Below are 21,754 nucleotides of genomic sequence, written 5' to 3'. Positions count from 1 at the left end.
GCAAGAGAAAGAAATCAAGGGTATTCAGTTAGGAAAAGAAGAAGTCAAATTGTCCCTGTTTGCAGATGACATGATTGTATATTTAGAAAACCCCATCATCTCAGCCCAAAAGCTCCTTAAGCTGATAAGCAAATTCAGCAAAGTCTCAGGATACAAAATTAATGTGCAAAAATCACAAGCATTCTTATACACCAGGAACAGACAAGGAGAGAGCCAAATCAGGAATGAATTTCCATTCACAATTGCTTCAAAGAGAATCAAATACCTAGGAATCCAACTTACAAGGGATGTAAAGGATCTCTTCAAGGAGAACTACAAACCACTGCTCAGTGAAATCAAAGAGGACACAAACAAATGGAAGAACATACCATGCTCATGGATAGGAAGAATCAATATCATGAAAATGGCCATACTGCCCAAGGTTATTTATAGATTCAATGCCATCCCCATCAAGCTACCAATGAGTTTCTTCACAGAATTGGAAAAAACTGCTTTAAAGTTCATATGGAACCAAAAAAGAGCCCGCATTGCCAAGACAATCCTAAGTCAAAAGGACAAAGCTGGAGGCGTCACACTACCTGACTTCAAACTATACTACAAGGCTACAGTAACCAAAACAGCATGGTACTGGTACCAAAACAGAGATATAGACCAATGGAACAGAACAGAGTCCTCAGAAATAATACCACACATCTACAGCCATCTGATCTTTGACAAACCTGAGAGAAACAAGAAATGGGGAAAGGATTCCCTATTCAATAAATGGTGCTGGGAAAATTGGCTAGCCATAAGTAGAAAGCTGAAACTGGATCCTTTCCTTACTCCTTATACAAAGATTAATTCAAGATGGATTAGAGACTTAAATGTTAGACCTAATACCATAAAAACCCTAGAAGAAAATCTAGGTAGTACCATTCAGGAAATAGGCATGGGCAAGGACTTCATGTCTAAAACACCAAAAGCAACGGCAGCAAAAGCAAAAATTGACAAATGGGATCTCATTAAACTAAAGAGCTTCTACACAGCAAAAGAAACTACCATCAGAGTGAACAGGCAACCTACAGAATGGGAGAAAATTTTTGCAATCTACTTATCTGACAAAGGGCTAATATCCAGAATCTACAAAGAACTCAAACAAATATACAAGAAAAAAAACAAACAACCCCATCAAAAAGTGGGCAAAGGATATGAACAGACATTTCTCAAAAGAAGACATTCATACAGCCAACAGACACATGAAAAAATGCTCATCATCACTCGCCATCAGAGAAATGCAAATCAAAACCACAATGAGATACCATCTCACACCAGTTAGAATGGCAATCATTAAAAAGTCAGGAAACAACAGGTGCTGGAGAGGATGTGGAGAAATAGGAACACTTTTACACTGTTGGTGGGATTGTAAACTAGTTCAACCATTATGGAAAACAGTATGGCGATTCCTCAAGGATCTAGAACTAGATGTACCGTATGACCCAGCCATCCCACTACTGGGTATATACCCAAAGGATTATAAATTATTCTACTACAAAGACACATGCACACGTATGTTTATTGCGGCACTATTCACAATAGCAAAGACTTGGAATCAACCCAAATGTCCATCATGTGACAGACTGGATTAAGAAAATGTGGCACATATATACCATGGAATACTATGCAGCCATAAAAAAGGATGAGTTTGTGTCCTTTGTAGGGACATGGATGCAGCTGGAAACCACCATTCTTAGCAAACTATCACAAGAAGAGAAAACCAAACACCGCAAGTTCTCACTCATAGGTGGGAACTGAACAATGAGATCACTTGGACTCGGGAAGGGGAACATCACACACTGGGGCCTATCATGGGGAGGGGGGAGGGGGAGGGATTGCATTGGGGAGTTATACATGATATAAATGATGAATTGATGGGTGCTGACGAGTTGATGGGTGCAGCACACCAACATGGCACAAGTATACATATGTAACAAACCTGCACGTTATGCACATGTACCCTAGAACTTAAAGTATAATAAAAATAAATAAATAGAAAAAAAAATAAGCAGATGAGTAGAGTCTTGCAGATTAAACAAAAGATATTGCTTTAAATTATACTGAAAGTTAAAATCTTTCCACTTTAATGCTCATGAAAAGCCAATGGGTCTTCAAGGTCTTTGCTCATCTTTTGCCCCTATCAGTAAGCCCACATTAAGTTCATAGTTCCACAAAATGAAGTGGTTAAGATTTATAAATTTTCCTGATGGTGAGCCAAAAATACACCGTTTATGACATGCATCATAAGGCAGGCTGAAAGTATATCTTGATGCAAGTAACATTTTAGAATTGTATTTAGTATTCCAGTTTAAATCAAATTCATATCATAAATAGCTTGATATTTGGCTTCAGGTAGAGTACATAACTGATTCTTAAGACAAACTGGGGATGAAACTAAATACAGTGTTAGTGAAGCCATAGTAACTGAGTTCCTTCACCTTTCTTTATTGCATATAGATTGCGGTCTTTAGTTTTAATACTCTATTTGTGAACACATATGGATTGTTACACTGAATTAACTTCAAAGTGATATTCAAGAACCAAGACATAATCATAACCCATTACTTAAATCTTGATATAGGTTAAGAAATATGCAAAACGAGTAGTCCACTTAAGTGATATTACTGCTATGACACAAGCCAAAAAACATAATAACATCCCTTATTTATCCTTCTGGGCTCAGTTAATGTTCAAAACCTGACATCCTCTTTTATTGATCTGAGACCCCAGAAACACAAAAGCACAATTTATGATAACAGCACTGATCAGGAAACAAATGCCTTGCAAGACTTTACATCTCTCTGCTTGTAATAGAGTTTTAATCTTCTTTATTTCACACTCTGGGTAAATTCCCCATTTGTTTGTAACTCCTTGAGGATTTATTTACCAAAGAAAAAAATCTGGGCCTAATGCAGTGGCTCACACTTATATCCTAGCACTTTGGAAGACCAAGATGGAAGGATTGCTTGAGGCCAGGAGTTCAAGACTAGCCCAGTCCACACAGTCAGACTATTTTTAAAAATTAACCAGGCAGTGGCATGTGCCTATAGTCCCAGCTACTCAGGAGGCTGAGGCAGAAGAATAACCTGAGCTCAGGAGTTTGAGGTTACAGTGAGCCATGATCATGCCACTGCACTCCAGCCTGGGTGGATGACACAGTAAGACCTTATCTCAAAATAAAAAAAAAATAAAAAAACTTACACGTTTCAAATCAATGAAGTAAAAATTCATGTTTATATATGTTGTGACAATTGGCTAACCTTATGAAGGAAAAATAAAACTGGATTCTCTAGGTTTTTATAATCACATAAAACCAGATGATTCAATGATTTATCTGGAAACGTAATACCAATATACGATGGCATTAAAGCACACGCAGTTTTCTTTTTTTTAATAAACTAGTGTGGGAAATATTTTTCTGAGCAAGGTACAGAATTCCTGAGGAAATTAAGCAAACAATTTATAAATTTTACTAAATAAAATGTAAGAATATGTGTATTCATAAAAATTATGAACTGAAATTGTCATTCCAAAAAGTGATAAACAGCTTTAAAAAAACACAAAGCTGGGTAAAACAGCTGAAACATATCACAAGTGTGTTACTTTAATGTATGTATCAAATAATAATAAGGAGACTCACCCATAAGTAGACCAACAACCCAAAAGAAAATCGGGCAAAGTAATGAACAAGCATGTGTATGCACACACACACACACAGAAATACAAATAATGTCTTACCATAGTATATGTGAACAATAAGATACCAAGAGCAAAGCTTTAAAAAGTTTAACCTTGTGCACTGCTTGTGATATTAGGCAGAAACAGACATACTCATACACTCTAGGTAGGGTTGTAAATTGATACGTCTTCTTTGCATATCCAGCAAAATTTTAAATGCAAACACTTTTTGACTACAAGTTATTCCACTCATAGCAATCTATTCTACAAACTCACTTGGACATATTATTAAAAGAAACAGCAAAAATGAAAACAATCATCAACAAAAAGCAGGCCAAATAACAACAGACTACCATGCACTAACTACAAAAAAAGAAGAGGAAAATCTCTGCACATAAAAGCAGCACTCTGAAATTTGTCAAGAAGAAAACAATAAAGACAAAGAACAGTGTATATTATGCTACCATTTCTGGAACCCATCAATGGTGATTATCTCAGAGACACAGAATTGAGGTGAAGAAAGACAATATTTATTATATCCCCGTGTGTAGTGTTTTTTTAATTACCATATGCGTGATTATTTTCATCACAATTTTTAAGCTTCAAATGTAAAGACCACAAGAAGCTAAATTCAAATTTTCTGCATGTTTTACATTCTAAACCATCCACAGTACCAAAATGCTATTGTAAGTAAATATTTTAATTACTTTATATAATTCTTGTTACGTGTTAAAGCTGCATCAACTTTTTTCAGATAATCATGATTTTCTACCTGAAATTCTCAAACCACTATAGTAATCAAGGTTTAAATTATATGGAATCTGTTTTAACAAAAGACACTAGCAAGGTGTTAGTGTCTCTTAGATTATTCAAAATAGCTATATGCATTGACATTTTAAATATTTTGTAAAACTTACTATTTAAAACTTGTGACTAGCTTCTTCATTAACAATCTAGAGTAGTATTTATTATAATTAATTAATTAATCCACATAAATTAATTTATGTAAACATCACCCAGTAATTTATGTAGCCTATGCCAGTTTAAACTGATTTGAAAAGATTTTGACAATGAAAGAAAAAACTCATATGCAAAATAAAATATAAATTGTCAGCTCCAAATATGATGCAAAAAATTGAAATTCTTTTTAACAGATCTGCAATTGGCATTAATAGTTTGTTAACAGCAGTAGTACTCACTTGGCTACCCAACTTTTCAGCAACATATTCTAAATCAGTATTTAAGATGATGGCTTTTCACCTTCCATTGAGAATCTTTTTTATGTTTTCTTTATAATTTTTTGAATTACCATTTCTGCTTTTAAAATAATTTAAAATCTAGGTCCAAAGTATAGGATAATACTTGTAAATGATCTAGAAATAATGTCTATTACAGAGACTAATGTAATAATAAAATCATCTAGCTAACCTAGATTAACAACTTCTACTTTTGCCACAAGGAAAAGATTTTGAACCCACAAAACATTTTCAATACAGAAGCCTTATCTTGTTCTTTGTCACCTTAGACAATAACAGGTAGGTACAGAGCAGGTATCTACTAAAAGTTTAAGAAAGGAAGAAAAGAAAGAAGAAAATCCTGTAATAGGTTTTTGGTGCATACAAACAAGGTATACAAAAGCACTTTAAAAATAAGTATTTAGCTTTTATCCAGTGTATTCTACCTCCAGCCCAAATCCAAAGTCATGGATATAACTTGGTTTTGTAAATATACAGATTTGCTTTAAAAGAGTAATTTTGACCAAAGGTCTTATGATCCTACATTGAAGAGTTCATATGGCTGCTGTTACTGCAATATAAGGCAACATAAGAAGAATAAGAGTCAATTCAGAGTAAGGTAGTGAATATTTTATGAACTACACAGAGTGCATATGTAGGAAGTCCTTATTTTTACTTATTGTCAGTAAGTAAAACTCTTCCCCCAACCACCCCGCACAACTGCACGTCTCTCTGCTCCCTAAGAGAAGTAATCTCTGACCAAGTAATTATTTGAAAATGTTTCAAACCTTCCAGACCTTTCAACAGACTAGGAACAGGCAAAAAGAGCCTCCTTATATTGTGCTGGGGAATAAACTTGTGAAAAAGATGACAGTGACCTAGACAACCAGCAGCAAGATGCATAAAACTGATCCTCAGGGAAGAAGTCACAATGAATCTGTTCCAAGTTTAATAAGGTCCTATTCATGGGAAACATCTACCATCATTTTTATTGCAGAAATGTATCAATGATGGAATTGGTAACTGAATAGTATCAGATATCCACACTAAATGTTAGCCATCATCTACATTTTTAAAATTATGCATGATTTAGTTCTTGTTATTTATCCGTTGAATTTGGTGGTGGGAGGATTTGTGGATCAAGAACACATCCAAATTCTAGTAATATGTAAATGTTGACTAGTATTCTAAAAATGATGATTAAAGTACAATCCTAGCCTCTATTTTTAGCTTGAATGGTTGTATTATATTTAAAAAGTTTATTATTTTAAAAATTACATTTAAAAAACTGTTAGCTACCTTCTCTTCCATGCACCTATAAGCACGGAGTTAAGTATATCTGACCAATATAAACTCACGGGAATTGGAATCACTGAAATTAGCAATATTAATCACTATATTACATAGAGCAATTACTATCATTTAAACCTGACAATCACATTATGAGGCAGGTATTATAAAGACCCCCATTTTACAGAGGAGAAAACGAGACTAGGACATTTAGCTGATTAATACAAAGTCATAGAACTAGTAAATAGTGAAGCCATAATTTTAATTCATGTCTGCACATTCAAATATACTAGATATGTTGCCAACTGAGACTAATAGAGGCTCTGGTTTACAGATTAGCCAACTTGTTTTGTAGGCAAAAGCTTCTCCACAAATTTATAGCAGTTAAGAACAAATCACATAAATTTCTGTTTTGTTTTCTGTAAATGGGTATAATAACAATTCCACTTATGCTACAGAGTTTTACAGAGCTACAGTGAGGATCAGTCAGATATGAAAGTGTTTCAGAAAGAAAAAAATTATACAGAAAGTTATAAAATATCTAAGCTTTTTCAAGGCAGTACCTTCCTCCATCTCTCTAAGCATGGGGTGTAGGTTTTATATCAGTAAAGGGCTGATAATAGAGGGAGGAAATAAATACTGGGAACGTTTCTGACAAATTAATCTAAGCACTTATTTTCTCATGTAATGCCTCCAATAATATTAGCAGATATAACAATGAAACTGAGCCTTATTCTATAAAGAGAAAAAAACACAGGTTGCATCATAAAGCTACTAATCATATTCACACCTATTTTTTGCCTAATACCAAAGCCTATGTTCTCTTGGCTGCTTTTCATTTAAATAAATTTAATTTCATTAATTAAATAAAATAAAACATTAGGAATCCACAATGTGCTCAGTTCCATGAAATGTTGCAATATCTTAAATATGTGCTTGAAATATCTACTAAAAATATAAGAGTTTCAAATTGTTCAACATCCTAAAGTGTAAGTGACATGCAATAAAGGGGAAGACTGAGTTCAAAGTACTACTCGAGTTACCACATCTCAGATTTTAAAAATCATTCTTGTGCTATGGTGCATCAAATATGTCTTTAAGTGACTTATATGGTTTGTTAGTCTCTTCTTTGTCACCATATGGCATTATGTCCTGCCCAGGTATACAAACAGTAGAAAAAGATTCCAGCAAGAAAGTTAGAAGTGCATTTTTCTTTGTCTTCTGCCTCTCAAAGCAACTGCTCATCAAAACACTCCAAAAATTCTAACACTGGAAGTAATAATAAAATATTGCTAATTTTATGTACTTACATGTGCCAAACACAGCTCATAGTGTTTTATGACTACCGCATATCTTCCAAACAATCCTATAATGTCTGATTCCCTTTTACGGAGGTAGAAACTGAGACGTAGACTAAGAAACTTGTCCAATGTCATACATCTAGTACAAGGACTAGAATTTGGTTCCAAGTGCAGATGCTTAACTCATGCTATTCTGTATCCCAAGACATCCAGGCTACAAACTACAAAGAAAGTACAAACTACAATTTTTTTTTAATCTTTGCAGATGAAAAATTGTGTATTCATCATTAAGATGACAACCTTGAACTTGTGTGTGCTCTGAAATGTAAAGATGAGGATCTTATGGTCCTTCCCTCCAAAGAATAAACTATATACAGTGCTTCCTCGTACCCCCTTCTGAATTGTTGCCTGTGTTCTCAAAATTTCCTTTCTATATGTAAATTAGCAATAATAGCGTAAACTAGTAAAAACTAAAAACCTGGTAAAAAATATAAAAGTAAAATTATAAATGATAAAAGAGCTTGACAATTATAAAGCCAAAATTCTCCCACTTCATGCATAGATTAAAAGCAAGATAGAAATTTCTAAATTTCTCACAAACAGCAGATAACACATGAACAAAGATAAAAATCACGATATGATTTGAAATGTACTTCTCAAGAAAACCTAGCAAAGTACACACACCCCTATAGAGATCTCCACTTCCAGACCTTTCTCTGCCAGACTTGCAATGATGAGAAAGGCTTCATTCCCATGCTATAGAAATGTGGGAGCTATTTCTGTGCTACCTGGATCAGTGAACACAGGCAGCCCCTTAAATATATGTAATTCATAATAGCTTACATAAAGCCCAAAAGGAGTATGTTTTCAATATTCCAAATTAGCATCACTAAAGTGTGTATGACAATATTTTCAAATATATAGACCAAACTAATTATTGCATATGTTATGGTCCTTATTTTTCAGAATAAAACTACTCACTGTGTTCCATATTTCAGTCTTAAACTGTCCTTTGAATAACTTTTGAATAGTTAGCCTCAATGACAAAAAATTACATATCATTTGAGAATTATTATTAAATATTCTTCCAAGACATACTAATGCTTTTAAAACATATGTAGAATTGTTAAAAATAATTTAAATCCAAAATGTTTTTATTTTTAAAACACTAAAAATATTTTAAATGATTTTAAAAATATCTTCAACTTAGATGTTAAGGAAATAGAAATATAATACAAGTATTATATAAACTAAAAGACAAACCTTTCTCTGTTCTACTAAGATGAGCCCCGTCAGTACCAAAACAGAGATACAGACCAATGGAACAGAACAGAGCCCTCAGAAATAATGCCACACATCTACAACCATCACAACCATCTGATCTTTGGCAAACCTGACAAAAACAAGAAATGGGGAAGGGATTCCCTATTTGATGAATGGTGCTGGGAAAATTGATAGCCATATGTAGAGGGCTGAAACTGGATCCCTTCCTTACACCTTGTGCAAAAATTAATTCAAGACGGATTAAAAACTTAAGTGTTAGACCTAAAACCATAAAAATCCTGGAAGAAAACCTAGGCAATACCATTCAGGACATAGGCATGGGCAAGGACTTCATGTCTAAAACACCAAAAGCAATGGCAATGGGAGCCAGAGTTGACAAATGGGATCTAGTTGAACTGAGGTGCTTCTGCACAGCAAGGGAGACTACCATCAGAGTGAACAGGCAACCTACAGAATGGAAGAAAATTTTTGCAATCTACTTATCTGATAAAGGGCTAATATACAGAATCTACAAAGAGCTCAAACAGACTTACAAGAAAAAAAAAAAAACTTCATCAAAAAGTGTGTGAAAGATATGAACAGACATTTCTCAAAAGAAGATATTTATGCAGCCAACAGACACACGAAAAAACGCTCATCATCACTGGCCATCAGAGAAATGCAAATCAAAACCACAAGGAGATACCATCTCACACCAGTTAGAATGGCAATCATTAAAAAGTCAGGAAACAACAGGTGCTGGAGAAGATGTGGAGAAATAGAAACACTTTTACACTGTTGGTGGGAATGTAAACTAGTTCAAACATTGTGGAAGACACTGTGGTGATTCCTCAAGGATCTAGGTTAAATACCATTTGACCCAGTAATCCCATCACTGGGTATATACCCAAAGGATTCTAAATCATGCTGCTATAAAGACAATTGCACACATATGTTTATTGCGGCACTATTCACAATAGCAAAGACTTGGAACCAATCCAAATGTCCATTAATGATAGACTGGATTAAGAAAATGTGGCACATATACACCATGGAATACTACGCAGCCATGAAAAAGGATGAGTTCATGTCCTTTGTAGGGTCATGGATGAAAGTGGAAAACATCATTCTCAGCAAACTATCTCAAGGACAAAAAAACAAACACCGCATGTTCTCACTCATAGGTGGGAACTGAACGATGAGAACACTTGGACACCGGAAGGGGAACATCACACACCAGGGCCTGTCGTGGGGTGGGGGGAAGGGGGAGAGATAGCATTAGGAGATATACCTAATGTAAATGACGAGTTAATGGGTGCAGCACACCAATATGGCACATGTATACATATGTAACAAACCTGCATTTGTGTACAGGTACCCTAGAACTTAAGGTATCAAAAAAAAAAAAAAAAAAAAAAAAGAGTTGTTACATTTCAAGTGCCTCAAGCAAGATACAAGGTTTACTATGACACATTCTACGCTCCCTACAAAATTCACAGTCTAGTAGTACATTCCATATTGTATATTTTTACCTATAAAATTTTTCAAACCTTTTCCGTCAGTATTTTACCTCATAATTTTCAAGGATGGCTCTTTTTGCCAGCCCAGAATAACAAAGTGCTTTAAGTTTGTGTTTTTGCCTCAGAGAAATGCATATGGTTAGCCGAGGATAGTTGCTCTTGCCTGTAATCTCAGCGCTTTGGGAGGCCAAGGTGACAGGATCACTTAAAGCCAGGAGTTCAAGAGCAGACCGGTCAACATGGCTAGAACCCCTCTGCAAAAATAAAAAATAAAATTGGCCAGGCATGGTGGCTCATGCCTGTAATCCCAGTACTTTGGGAGGCCGAGGTGGGTGGATTGCCTGAGATCAGGAATTCGTGACCAGCCTAGACAACACGGTGAAACCCCATCTCTAATAAAATACAAAAAGTAGCAGGGCATCGCGGTGTGCGCCTGTAGTCCCAGCTACTGTGGAGGCTGAGGCAGGAGAATTGCTTGAATCCGGAGGCAGAGGTTGCAGTGGGCCGAGATTGCACCACTGCACTCCATCGTGGGTGACAGAGCAAGCCTCCATCTCAGAAAAATAAAAATTAAAAATTAAATAAAAATAGCTCGGTGTGGTGGCATGGTCCTGTAGTCCCAGCTACTTGGGAGGCTGAGGCAGGAGAATTGCTTGAGCCCAGGAGCTCAAGGCTGCAGCGAGCTGTGATAGGTCTACCGCACTCCAGCCTGGGGGACAGAGTGAGACCCGTTTTCTAAGAAATAAAACAAAATAAAATAAAAGGAAAAAAAAAAAAAAAAACCAAGTGCATAGTGCCTCCTTTCTTTCATGTCTCCCTCTAGAAATAATAACTACCTTTCATTATTTGACAAAATTAAAATTATTATAAGAATTCACTGTTCTATAGTAGTTCAAGGTTAATATAGAAGATTGACCACAGACATGCAAACTAAGCAAACATCAAGTCAAAGAGATGCTTAAACAAACAACAAAAAAGGAAGAAAAGAAGCAGGAAGGGAGGGAGGGAGGGAGGGAGGGAGGGAGGGAGGGAGGAAGGAATTTCGAGTTCCAAATTCTTACCGCCCTCTCAAGTACAAGTTATGCTGCCTCTTAGTTTTTCCCTTTTTCTCCACAGCTTCCCCTCCATCACTTTTAAGAAATACAGTAATTTCAATCTACAATAAGGAAAAAAATATTTTCCCTTACCCTGAAACTATTTCTTTGAACATGCCCACTCTATCCTTTTATTCATGCACAAAAAAATATATATATAAACAAATTGTTGACATATTCTTAGTGCAATATCTTGAATACTGATGTTAGAGAAACTGTAAAATGAATGCTAAGTCTGAAACAGAATGGTATTTTAATACAGAGAATTTTAGCTGCGAAGGGTTTATGAGCTGAGGAAACTTTTCTCATATCAAGTTATTTAACTTGAGTTTCTATTAAATTTATGCTGAAGTTAGACATTAATTTAGGTCATATTCTATTTTTATAGGGATAAAGAATCAGGTAATATTCTACTATGTTTTAGTAAGCATAGAATATATTTAGTTTATATAAACACATTTCAGTCATTTCTGTCAGTAAGTTGGGTATTTAGGAAGATTAGACTAAAAATATTTACGTTGCAGGAGTACCTTCTCAAGTTCACTGAAATTCACCAGCGTGAAAGTATTAGAGGACTACAACAAGTAAATCATAGTATTTATAATGTAAAATCAATTTTACATGAAGGGTACATAAACTTCATAGAAATAAAATGCTCTATTGAAAGTATTTTAGAAGAACTAACATTTAAGCCATTTCACAATTCAACCAAGTTTGTGTTTATGTTTGAAATACTGAAACAATCAGGAAAAACGTAAGTATTAACATAACCATAAATATATAAAATTATAAAGTAAAATTCTGAAGACCAATCCAAATAGTAAAACTATAAACATTACATATGTCATTTGTTTGAGAAATAAGGATATGAAAATGTGAACACTCTAAGAAGCTAGCTACTCATCAATTCCCTTTCTATAAGGAACCTGGTAGCTTCTAAATTTATTTGTTCTGTTCAGCCGAAGATACCTATAAATTTCAAGACTCTGTTGTGTTTTGTTGAGACAAGTTTTTACCCTGTCACCCAAGCTGGTGTAGTATCAAGCACTTTGGATGATTTTCCCAGTAATAAGATAATGTGTGAAAAATTAAACATGTATGCCACCACGACTGGCTACTTTTTGTATTTTTAGTAGAGACAGGATTTCACCATGTTGACCAAGCTGGTCTTGAACTCCTGACCTCAGGTGATCCACTCACCTCGGCCACCCAAAGTGCTGGGATTACAGGCATGAGCCGCTGCGCCCAGCTGCAACATGGTTTTTGCATCATCCTAACAGTTAGCATTTCTAAATCCTCTTCAAAGTGTATATTGTACATATATTCAGCGTATCATTTTAACATACATCAGTATCACTTTAGAGATAAAAATAACGACTTTGACAATATCTAGGTTGTAGATGAAAGTGAAAAATATATTACACCTCTGTCTAAATAGGAATCAAGGAAGGTACAAAGTAAATTGTGTATTCTGAAATCCAAATGTACAGCAAATGCAAATTCTAACTTTAAAAATTATAATTTATGATAAGAACATCTACTGTAAAATTAAATGTGTTGAATAGGTAAATAATTATTGAGTCAATGCACTAGAAACAGAGCTAGACTTTGTGAAGAACACACAGTTAACAGCAGCAAAGGCCTGTCTTCAACAAGGCCACATTTTACATTCTCCTTGTCAATTTTAAAATGTTTTCATTCTGTAAGTTAAAATTACCAAAGATGACAAAAGACTTTAACATCGAATAGCACTGAAAAATAATAGGTTTTAGACACCTTATGAATGGCTTGTAAGAATCACATTCCTTCTTTTTCCAAACTAGTAAAACCTGATTTGATAAACATGTTGATGTTTGAACATTTTCAAATCATGTGTGATTTTCTAATTTTAACATTGAATTCAGCAACTTATTTTCCTGTTGTACTGAAGAGACAGAGTCATACAAGAGATTTGGCAATTATGTAGATCATTGGAGAAAACCTGAGAAATTTTTACTTAAAATCATCATCATAATAAAAAAGCAAACACTTAATGAAATCTAGGGTATTGTCAGTACAATCTACTGTAAAAAGAAAGGAAATATAATCTACCCAGCTGCCATTAACATTTCAATCAAATATTTACATCAAATACAAGATTTTAGCTCTGAATGAATGCACTGTTCTCACTTAAAAAAAATGTTTAAAGAACAGTTCTGTATCTCAATTTAGACTTTATTTCTTGTAATAGCATTTGCTCTGCAGATTAAGTACTTCTATTGACTTTTTCATAAAAAGAGAGGAGGAGGAAGAGAGGAAAAACACATATTCTCTGAAAACTCGATTATACAGTAACATACTGAAATAACTCAAAAACAACTGCTCTTTTTCAGCTTTCCTTAACATTTTCAAGGTTCTAAGAAGTTTGAAAGTTTGCTAAGTGATATTGGAAGAGATTATGAGAAAATTTGAGATCTGGGCATGAATCAGCAGTCACTTGTCATAAAGTCTCAGTACAATGTCCCTAGCACTTTAAAGATGATGTGAAATGAAAATGCCCCATCCTTCTTGAGCCAGCAGGTTGAAGTTTGCAAGAGGTTCAAACAGAAATAGCATAGCGTAAGAATAAATTCTTACTAATTTAAGCTTCTATAGCTTCATAAAGTAATTTTTATTTCAATAGTTAGTGGCTCTCATCTCAAAATAGAATATTTCAACCAATGCCATTCTTTGATTTCTATTTAATACACACTCAGTATGAAATTTTAACTGCAAATACTTCAATAACAGATTAATTATTCTGACATACAAAGAGGCATTTCCTCAAAATCTCCAACTGAATATAACTGAATATTTACAACACCAGCTTTTACAGTATTGTGTCCTGGCACATGTGTTCACGGTTTTCTTCATAACATGAATTCTCATCATTGCTTAAGGAAGTCCAACTTGAGTCTAGTTTATGAAAGTTTTGCATATATTAAAGTCTGTAACTCTAGGTGTTAGTAAATACGTCAACAAACATGACGAAACAGGATAGTGTAGCCAATCTGTAACTACTTACACTCTATAACTATAAATACATACACACAGAAGTCCATTCATCCAAGTGCAATAAAGGCTTAGCAAACATCAACTAATTTTGTGAACACAGATACAAAATCTCAGTAATTTGTGACTAAAGTTGAATGATAATAAATACAGCTCGAAAAGGATAGCTGGGGAATCGAGATTAAAAATGCTGAAAAAAAAATTTTAGAATCTTCCAAGAGCATTTACAATCTATTCTGTTTCTAACAGTCTTTATCTTCTAAAACACAAAATATAGGGCAATCTATTTTTAAAAGGCAATGAAAGTTATTTTTAAGATAGCATTTTGAATAATTTTCTTCAAATTAGATATCATTTTTTTCAGTTTATCTAAATACATTTGTTTACGATGTTTTAAAAGGCATTCTGTGTGCGCAACAGTTTTATGAAACAGCAATATTTTCTCCAACATCTCCATCTGCTGGCTTAGAGAAAAAGTAGATTTTCATTTGCTGTTTCCTTCAATTTAATATTTTTATAATTTATTTTGTTGCATGGAATTGAAACATAAAACCATTAAATTATCTTTAACTAGACTAATAACCATTTGTAAAATTCAGTCATCAAAAGAAATAGAAAGGGAAGGTTTTACGGAGTAAATTCAATATTTAATACTTTTAATTTTCAAGCTCTGTAGAATCAAGTACTCATGTTTATAGCTCTTTTACACAGTTTCATTTTAAGCAAGCTTTAGTACCTAGCAGAGCATCAAAGTTTACTAAAATCTTTTACAATGTAAAAATACTTAGTATTTTCCTAAAATTTACTATTGATTTTGTTAGTTAACTACATACAATACGTGGTGTATATATATTAATGTGAAAGTTACTATTTTCACAAAAAGGCAGATTTTTTTAGTTGCTGTTTTAAACCGCTTGTGTTTAAGAACTACTAGAATACCCTCATATCCTCATACTAAAGCTCCTAGACAAGACCACAGCTACCAATGCGCACTAAAGGCATGAAGGCCTACAAGGTTTGGAAAACTATTCAAAAGAGCCTAGAGGGAAAAGGCTAGAAAAAAAAAATGTTAACATTGAAGAAAAGCAGTCATTTATTCTCTGACACCTTGAAGGCACTCACTAAATATTTATTGAATGAATGGTTGGATTCCTGGGACCCATCACTGATTTCAGCTGCTGAACACATCAGATACTAATCTCAGGGTTTTTTTCTGGTTTTATGCTTTGTATTTTTCATAATGAAGGCTTATGTTTGAACAACCTTCAGGAAAAAAAAATCTTAGTACTCTTTTCAGCTAAGAAGACAGGGAGGCAGGAAAGGAAAAAATGAGTAAGAGGAGAGAGGAAAAGAAAAAGGCAATGATGGAGAAAAAATGAAAGAAACTGAAAATCTGTCTTACTGCCTCAGGTACCCATGGAAACAAATGGAACAAAATAGGTACTTTCATTATCCCACTGTGATTGTGAAAGGGAAGGATGTGGGAGTTCAGTAAGATGCACACAGTCATCTTACCCAGTTCAGAATAGAATGATTTCATTTTCTTTGTAAAACCTTAACCCATTCAGTGAATCTCCCTGGATCCTTATATCAACGTCAACTTCAACATTTCCAAATAATTTCCTCCATCTCAGGAATAAAATTACATTAGTAAACTAATAACTTTTCCCTTTTGAAATTATATTACTAAGGTATAAAAATCTACTTTTTAATATGTAAATTTAGCTCTGTGGGATTTTTATGATGGCAAGAGCAAGATATTTCAAGAGCATTGCATGATGATATCTATCATCTAATAATGTCATTAGCAAAATTCCTGAGATTTCTAGAGGAAATGGGAAAAAGATGTTTAGATCTTAGCTGTCAATGTATTTAATGCTGTTACTTCCACTTTATAAAGGAAAGAATCACAGACTTCCCTGAATAAAAAGGCAATAAAACAAAGGATAAGCATTGGAGAAAAACCTTAAGCAGGATTTATATGATCAAGACCCATCTTGACAAATTTGACACTGGAGATTTTCATCCATTTCTTGACTTTGTGATTGCAGTTTACATAAGCATCTCTCCCTTTCCCTCTCTCTCATTCTGTCTCAAAAGAGTTAAACTAATTTTACATTTTCTATTGTCCATAGCACAAAAACAAACAAACAAAAAAGGATACAAATTCTCTATTTCATTTTGCAATCTCTAAATTTTGAAATGTCTCAGAGAATAAAGAAACTGAGTCACAAACATGTTAAGTGATTTGCCCAATGAGTTAATGTCAGCTCCAGAAATTTCTGTCCAATGAGCCTCTCTTCTATCACAGTACCCCCCTAGTTCTTTTTAGCAATCAGTAGGATTACTTATAACATGGGAGCTGCAAATGTCATGATTTTGAATTCCCATGTTGTCATCTTCAAAATGTGTTCAGTTCCTGAAAATAATTTGTTTTACTATCCTACTATAATAATCCATGCAGGGGTAATTTTAGGCTCTGGAATTTGAACATATTTATTTTAGCTTCACTTCCTGAGGGGGGCGGAAAACTGTGCAAATGAAGACTTGATTATTGCAGCTTCTCAGAACTATAGACAAATTAAATTGTGTGGTAATTTTTTAAAAGAAATCCACATGTTGATTACATGAATGTGTTCACTCTGCAAATGTATGAATTTACATATGTGTTTAATATATATATACACATATTCTGGCTATATATTTTATTTTGGAAAAATTTCTATTAAAAAATTCAAAAATGTTGAGAATGAGTATCTAAACCTAATAACCTAAACTAACCACAGTCTTTTATCTTTACAAAGCCCCAGTACAGTAGTTTAGCATTTGTTGAAATCAAGGAATATTCATTTTGTCAATGGAAATACGTTATTTTTTCAGAAAGTTCTCATTATTTTCACCAATGAGTGAACTTGCCAATCACTGACTGTTTTCAAAAAGTATAGCTGTCAATACTTTCACTTCACTTTTAAAACCTATGTCCTTCCTATACCCACAGTCGTTCCTTAGGATTCATTACTTTTCAAAGCATTTTCACGTGTAAGTATACAATTATATACAGTTAGATACTCAGAACAGTTGCATGACAAACTTGTAATTCAGGAAAAATTGGAACTTACTGATATCAAATGAATATTCTAAATCTGTTAGGTAAATAGGTCAAATATAGAAGCCTTCCAATTTTAATTAAGTCAATCTCTTTGTATGTCATGTACTAAAATTTTCTGAGATATTCTATTACGGGCGTTTTTCAAAGCTGCAAATCCACTTCAATTCTCCTCTTCTCTCTCTGGTTCTGTACCCCGACACCCACTCTTCTTTCTTTTCTCACTTGCCGTCAGCATTTGAAGAAAATATATAGCAGTGAAACTTTCTTAAATAGATCCATTATAAACAATTAAATCCCAAATTACCACACAATGCCCCTATTCTATCAGTCTAAGAAAATTGTTTCTTCATTCGTCTGGGTGACAGTAGTTGCAAGAGTTGATGATGGGCCCGATATGATAATCCAGCTAAATCACGGAATATATGACTAAAGCTTAAAATGGGGAGAAGGGATGGCAACCAGTTGTTTGTGTGACGTGGGAAAGCTGCAGTTGGGCTTTTCCTGTGGTAATTTTCCCCAAGCTCCCTAGCCAAAGTGGGAAGTGAGCCATCCGCAAATCTCCCCCAAATTGTTATCTATGAAATAAAGACTGCGAACATTAGGACAGGAAAGAATCACCTCAGGGCGGCCGGCAGGAAATGATGGCAGCTGCTGGGAAGAGGGCAGGAAGGCACAGTGGCCGCGACTGCCTGCCCGAGCCTGCGCTGGGGAGCGAGCGAGGGGACCGGGCCCTCTGGCCTCCCCACCAATCTTTTTAGATCCCTAATTGTTTGGATTCTAGTACTTTATCTGAATCCATCACAGAGCTTCCCAGCGAGTCCCTGAGCACTGCGTGGAGAGAGAGGGCTAATATGGAGCACTGCAAAGACTAAAATGGCTGATCAGCGACTTCTTCAGATTTTCAAACTCGGCAGGATCCCACAGCTTTCCAGTCCTTTTCCCCGGCTGCCTCTGCTGGGGCCCAGCTACCTGCGAACAAAGCGCGCCCGGCTAGCAAGCTGACCGCGGCGCCCCTGGCGGCCTCGCCCCTTCCAACTTAAGCGGAAGCGCAACTGAGCAGGAGAAATTGCGCTCCCCCTTGCCACCGCCTCCCCGCCCCACCCCCATGCCACCGGGCGGGCCTGGGCCTGCGTCAGACCCGCTCCTCGCCCCTCGGGTGGGCGTTATGTAACAGCCCCGATCCCAACTCCAGAACCATTTCAACAACTTGTCCCAAAGAGGAGAACGTGGGGCTCGCGAGGGCGGTAGGGTGAGCCCAGCCGGGGCTGCGGATCTAAACTGGGAGCCACGAGGGCGAGCTGCAGCTGCTGGGGCAGGAGGTCACCGGGCTCCAGCAGTCCCCCGTGGAATTTGTCCAACAGCCCGACTGCGCGCCTCGGGGAACGTGTTCTCTGTGGGCAGGGTGCCAACAGGCGCGCGATGGGGAGCGAGGTGGGAGGGCTTCTCCTGAAGCACTCAAGATGAGCGAAAACCCCTTGAACCCAAGAAAGTCGCCCTCTCTGGCTCCAACCCTCACCCCAGCTCCCTAATGCGCACACTCTTCAAGTCCTTTCCCTCTCTCTTCAGCCCCCTCCAGCCAGCGGGGGTCCCCGAGATTACAGCCACCTTCTCCTTCTCTCTACACCGTCACACGCACGCGCGTGTGCAGTCACTCACACCCACACACTGACACACAGAAACGCACACACCACCCCAGAAACGCACACACACACACTCACACTCGCTAGCCTTCCGCGTGCAGCAGCGGAGAGGCATGAATATTCATTACTTACAAGCATTGGTGACTGCGAAGCTGTTTGCCACCTCCAAATTGTCGATGTGGGGTGTCAGTCTGAACTCCGAAGTGGAAAACTGAACCATCCCTACCCGAAATGCACTGTATTCTTGATCGGCGCCCCTAGGAAATAGCCCCCCTGCAAAAAACAAACAGCAAGCAAGAGAACAGTGTCAGTGCCCGGGAGGGAAAGGAGGGGCGCGTGCTAGCGCCCAACAGTCCAAGAGTCTCTTATTCACGCTAATGGGCCGAATAAACACATCTACGGACTCGGACAGCGGGGGTGGAATATCCAAAAGGTAGCCAAGAGGTCAAGCCCCAGATGAGAGTCTGAAGGCGAGGTAGGTGGCCAGAAACCTTTGCCTTTCCATGTAATCACAAGCTTTGTATTCAGACCCCAAGAAAATCTGAGCAAACTGGAAAATGTCGCTAAGGCAGAATTAATAAAATTTGGGGATCCGAAATGAGAGGACCTTTTCTTCTATTGTATCAAAGCCATACTCATTTCCTTTTGCTTCATCCTAAGAAAAACATGTATATTCTAGGTAGTTTAAATATGGAATGCAGTCAAGGTATGACATAAGTCTACATGACATGAATTAATTTGTACACCGTGAACAAAGATTACCACCGAATTATGCACAATTCAAAAGCATAGCACAAAGGGTACCTACCTATCTGTATGCTGTTAGAAGAGACACCAAAAATCAGTCCCCATAAAACCGGAGAAAGGAGGACAGAAATATGCATAATCTTTTGCATTTCCAAGAAAAGTAGAGCATCCACAATATACCCCCTTTTTTTTTTCCTTTTCCTCCTCTTCCTTCTTTGGCTGTTTTCCTCTGCAAATTAGATCCTCTGCATTTTGAGACAGCAATTTAGCACCAAGCTGCTAAAACCTGAAGTGGAGGCAGAAGAATCCCTATTTCCCAGGTCCTGCTGGTGGCTGCTGATGCCCTGCGCCCTGTCCCCGCTCCAGAAGTCCGGAGGACTGGCTGAATGCAGTTTTCAGTGGAGCTGCCGCTGTGGTCCCAGTGTCTCGGAATATTCAGCACCCTCCCATGCACTCACACACACTCACCCTCTCTCGCGCTCTCTTCTCCCTCTCTCCTCTCTCACTCACGCGCGCGCGCGCGCACACACACACACACACACACACACATACACACACGCACACATACAGGCAAGTCACAGAAAGGGGCAGGCAGTCCCGGGCGCGCGTGCGCGACTCGCGGCAGGCGGCGGGCGCGCGCGTCCCCTCCCCGCACGGCGCCAGGCACCCCGCACCGCGGTGGACGCGTCGCGTGCGCGGCGCTGAGAAAGCACAGCTCGGGGCCTGTAGCCGCTCTCCTTCCGCGAGACCTCGGGTCTACGGGACTGTCGCGCCCACAGCTCGCCTCTGCCTTTCAGCACCGAGGACAGCGCGTCGCTCCCCGCCCGGAGCTACCTTTGTGCGGCTATTGCAGTTGTTGCGGAGATGCTCCAACCTGGACCAAATGCAGCAAAGCTGATTTCCGGCTGCTGTGTAGAAGCCGAATTGCTCATTGTTGGAGGCGAAGCGTCCTCTCACCAGGCCCTGCTGTCTTACCTTAGAAAGAATTTTGATTTTTATCTTCCATCTCCTGTGAAAACCCATTTAGAAATAGAGAAGCCCTGTCATCCACCTCACCTGACACAACCTAAAGCAAACAAGCAAGCAAAGCACCCTGGAGGAAATATTCCAAATTGTGTAGTTGGGCTTCATGGGATGTAGCCAGGATCCGGGGAGAACCCCAAGTTCTATCTTTAAATGCTAAAGCTGCACAGGAGATCAAGATGGAATCTTTTAAATATTTTGCATGAAAATCCCATCTTTAGAGTGTTTTCCATTGGGCTGTGATGCTGACTCGCCTAGTCACAGAGCGCACGGGTCTTTCTCGCAGCTTACACTGCAATCCCTCCCGTAGTAGAGTCATGTAGACTTCGTTTCCTAGAAGCCCTTGCTTTATACAGATTGAAAGCAAGAGACTCTGGTTTAAGGAAAGGCTATTAGAGGAAAGTGATTAGAAGATGAAGCTAGTCTAGAAAGGCCGCAAAGATGCAGATTTTTTCCCAGAGACTTACTTAGAAATCTGTTTCCCCATCGCGTTTGGACCCTGGGTTTCGAAAAATCACTGCCTAAAGAAAGTAAGCTACCTCGCTGCACTGAACATGTGGGCCACTGGGAAAGAAAGATGAGGTTAGATATTAAAAGTTTGAGGGAAGAGAATTGATGGGGAGATGGATGACTGGACTTCCCGTGTGAAATTTATGCTCTTGACGGTGCTTTCCAAGCCCATTTCTGGGAACCTGCTCTGACAATTCCCTCTGCGGATTCAGAAAAACCCCACCAAGTTCCATGTCTTTAGTGGTTTAAACAAATAAAGAACGATTGAGAGCAAGGAACTA

The 21,754-nt window shown here is 37.3% G+C and overlaps 1 protein-coding gene across 4 annotated transcripts in view; it reads right to left on the bottom strand.

Annotated features, from left to right (window-relative positions):
- The window catches only part of GRIA2 (glutamate ionotropic receptor AMPA type subunit 2), a 151,973-nt gene extending 130,975 nt beyond the window's left edge, over positions 1-20,998 (bottom strand). Inside the window, exons 1-2 of one of the 4 annotated variants that reach the window (XM_010358047.1) lie at positions 20,775-20,998; positions 19,326-19,466 (exon numbers count right to left, since the gene is read on the bottom strand). In XM_010358047.1, the coding sequence (XP_010356349.1) occupies positions 19,326-19,413 (88 nt within the window). In that variant the 5' untranslated portion in view covers positions 19,414-19,466; positions 20,775-20,998. Of the gene's footprint in view, positions 1-19,325; positions 19,467-20,001; positions 20,559-20,774 lie in introns of those variants that run through there. The other 3 variants (XM_010358045.2, XM_010358048.2, XM_010358046.2) reach the window with 3 other exon arrangements.
- Positions 20,999-21,754: the final 756 nt, after the last annotated feature.

This window comes from Rhinopithecus roxellana, chromosome 2, assembly GCF_007565055.1.
Source record: "Rhinopithecus roxellana isolate Shanxi Qingling chromosome 2, ASM756505v1, whole genome shotgun sequence".
Lineage (NCBI taxonomy): Eukaryota > Metazoa > Chordata > Mammalia > Primates > Cercopithecidae > Rhinopithecus > Rhinopithecus roxellana.
The sequence above is the reverse complement of the archived record's forward strand: the minus strand, read 5'-3'. Positions and strand labels throughout refer to the sequence as shown.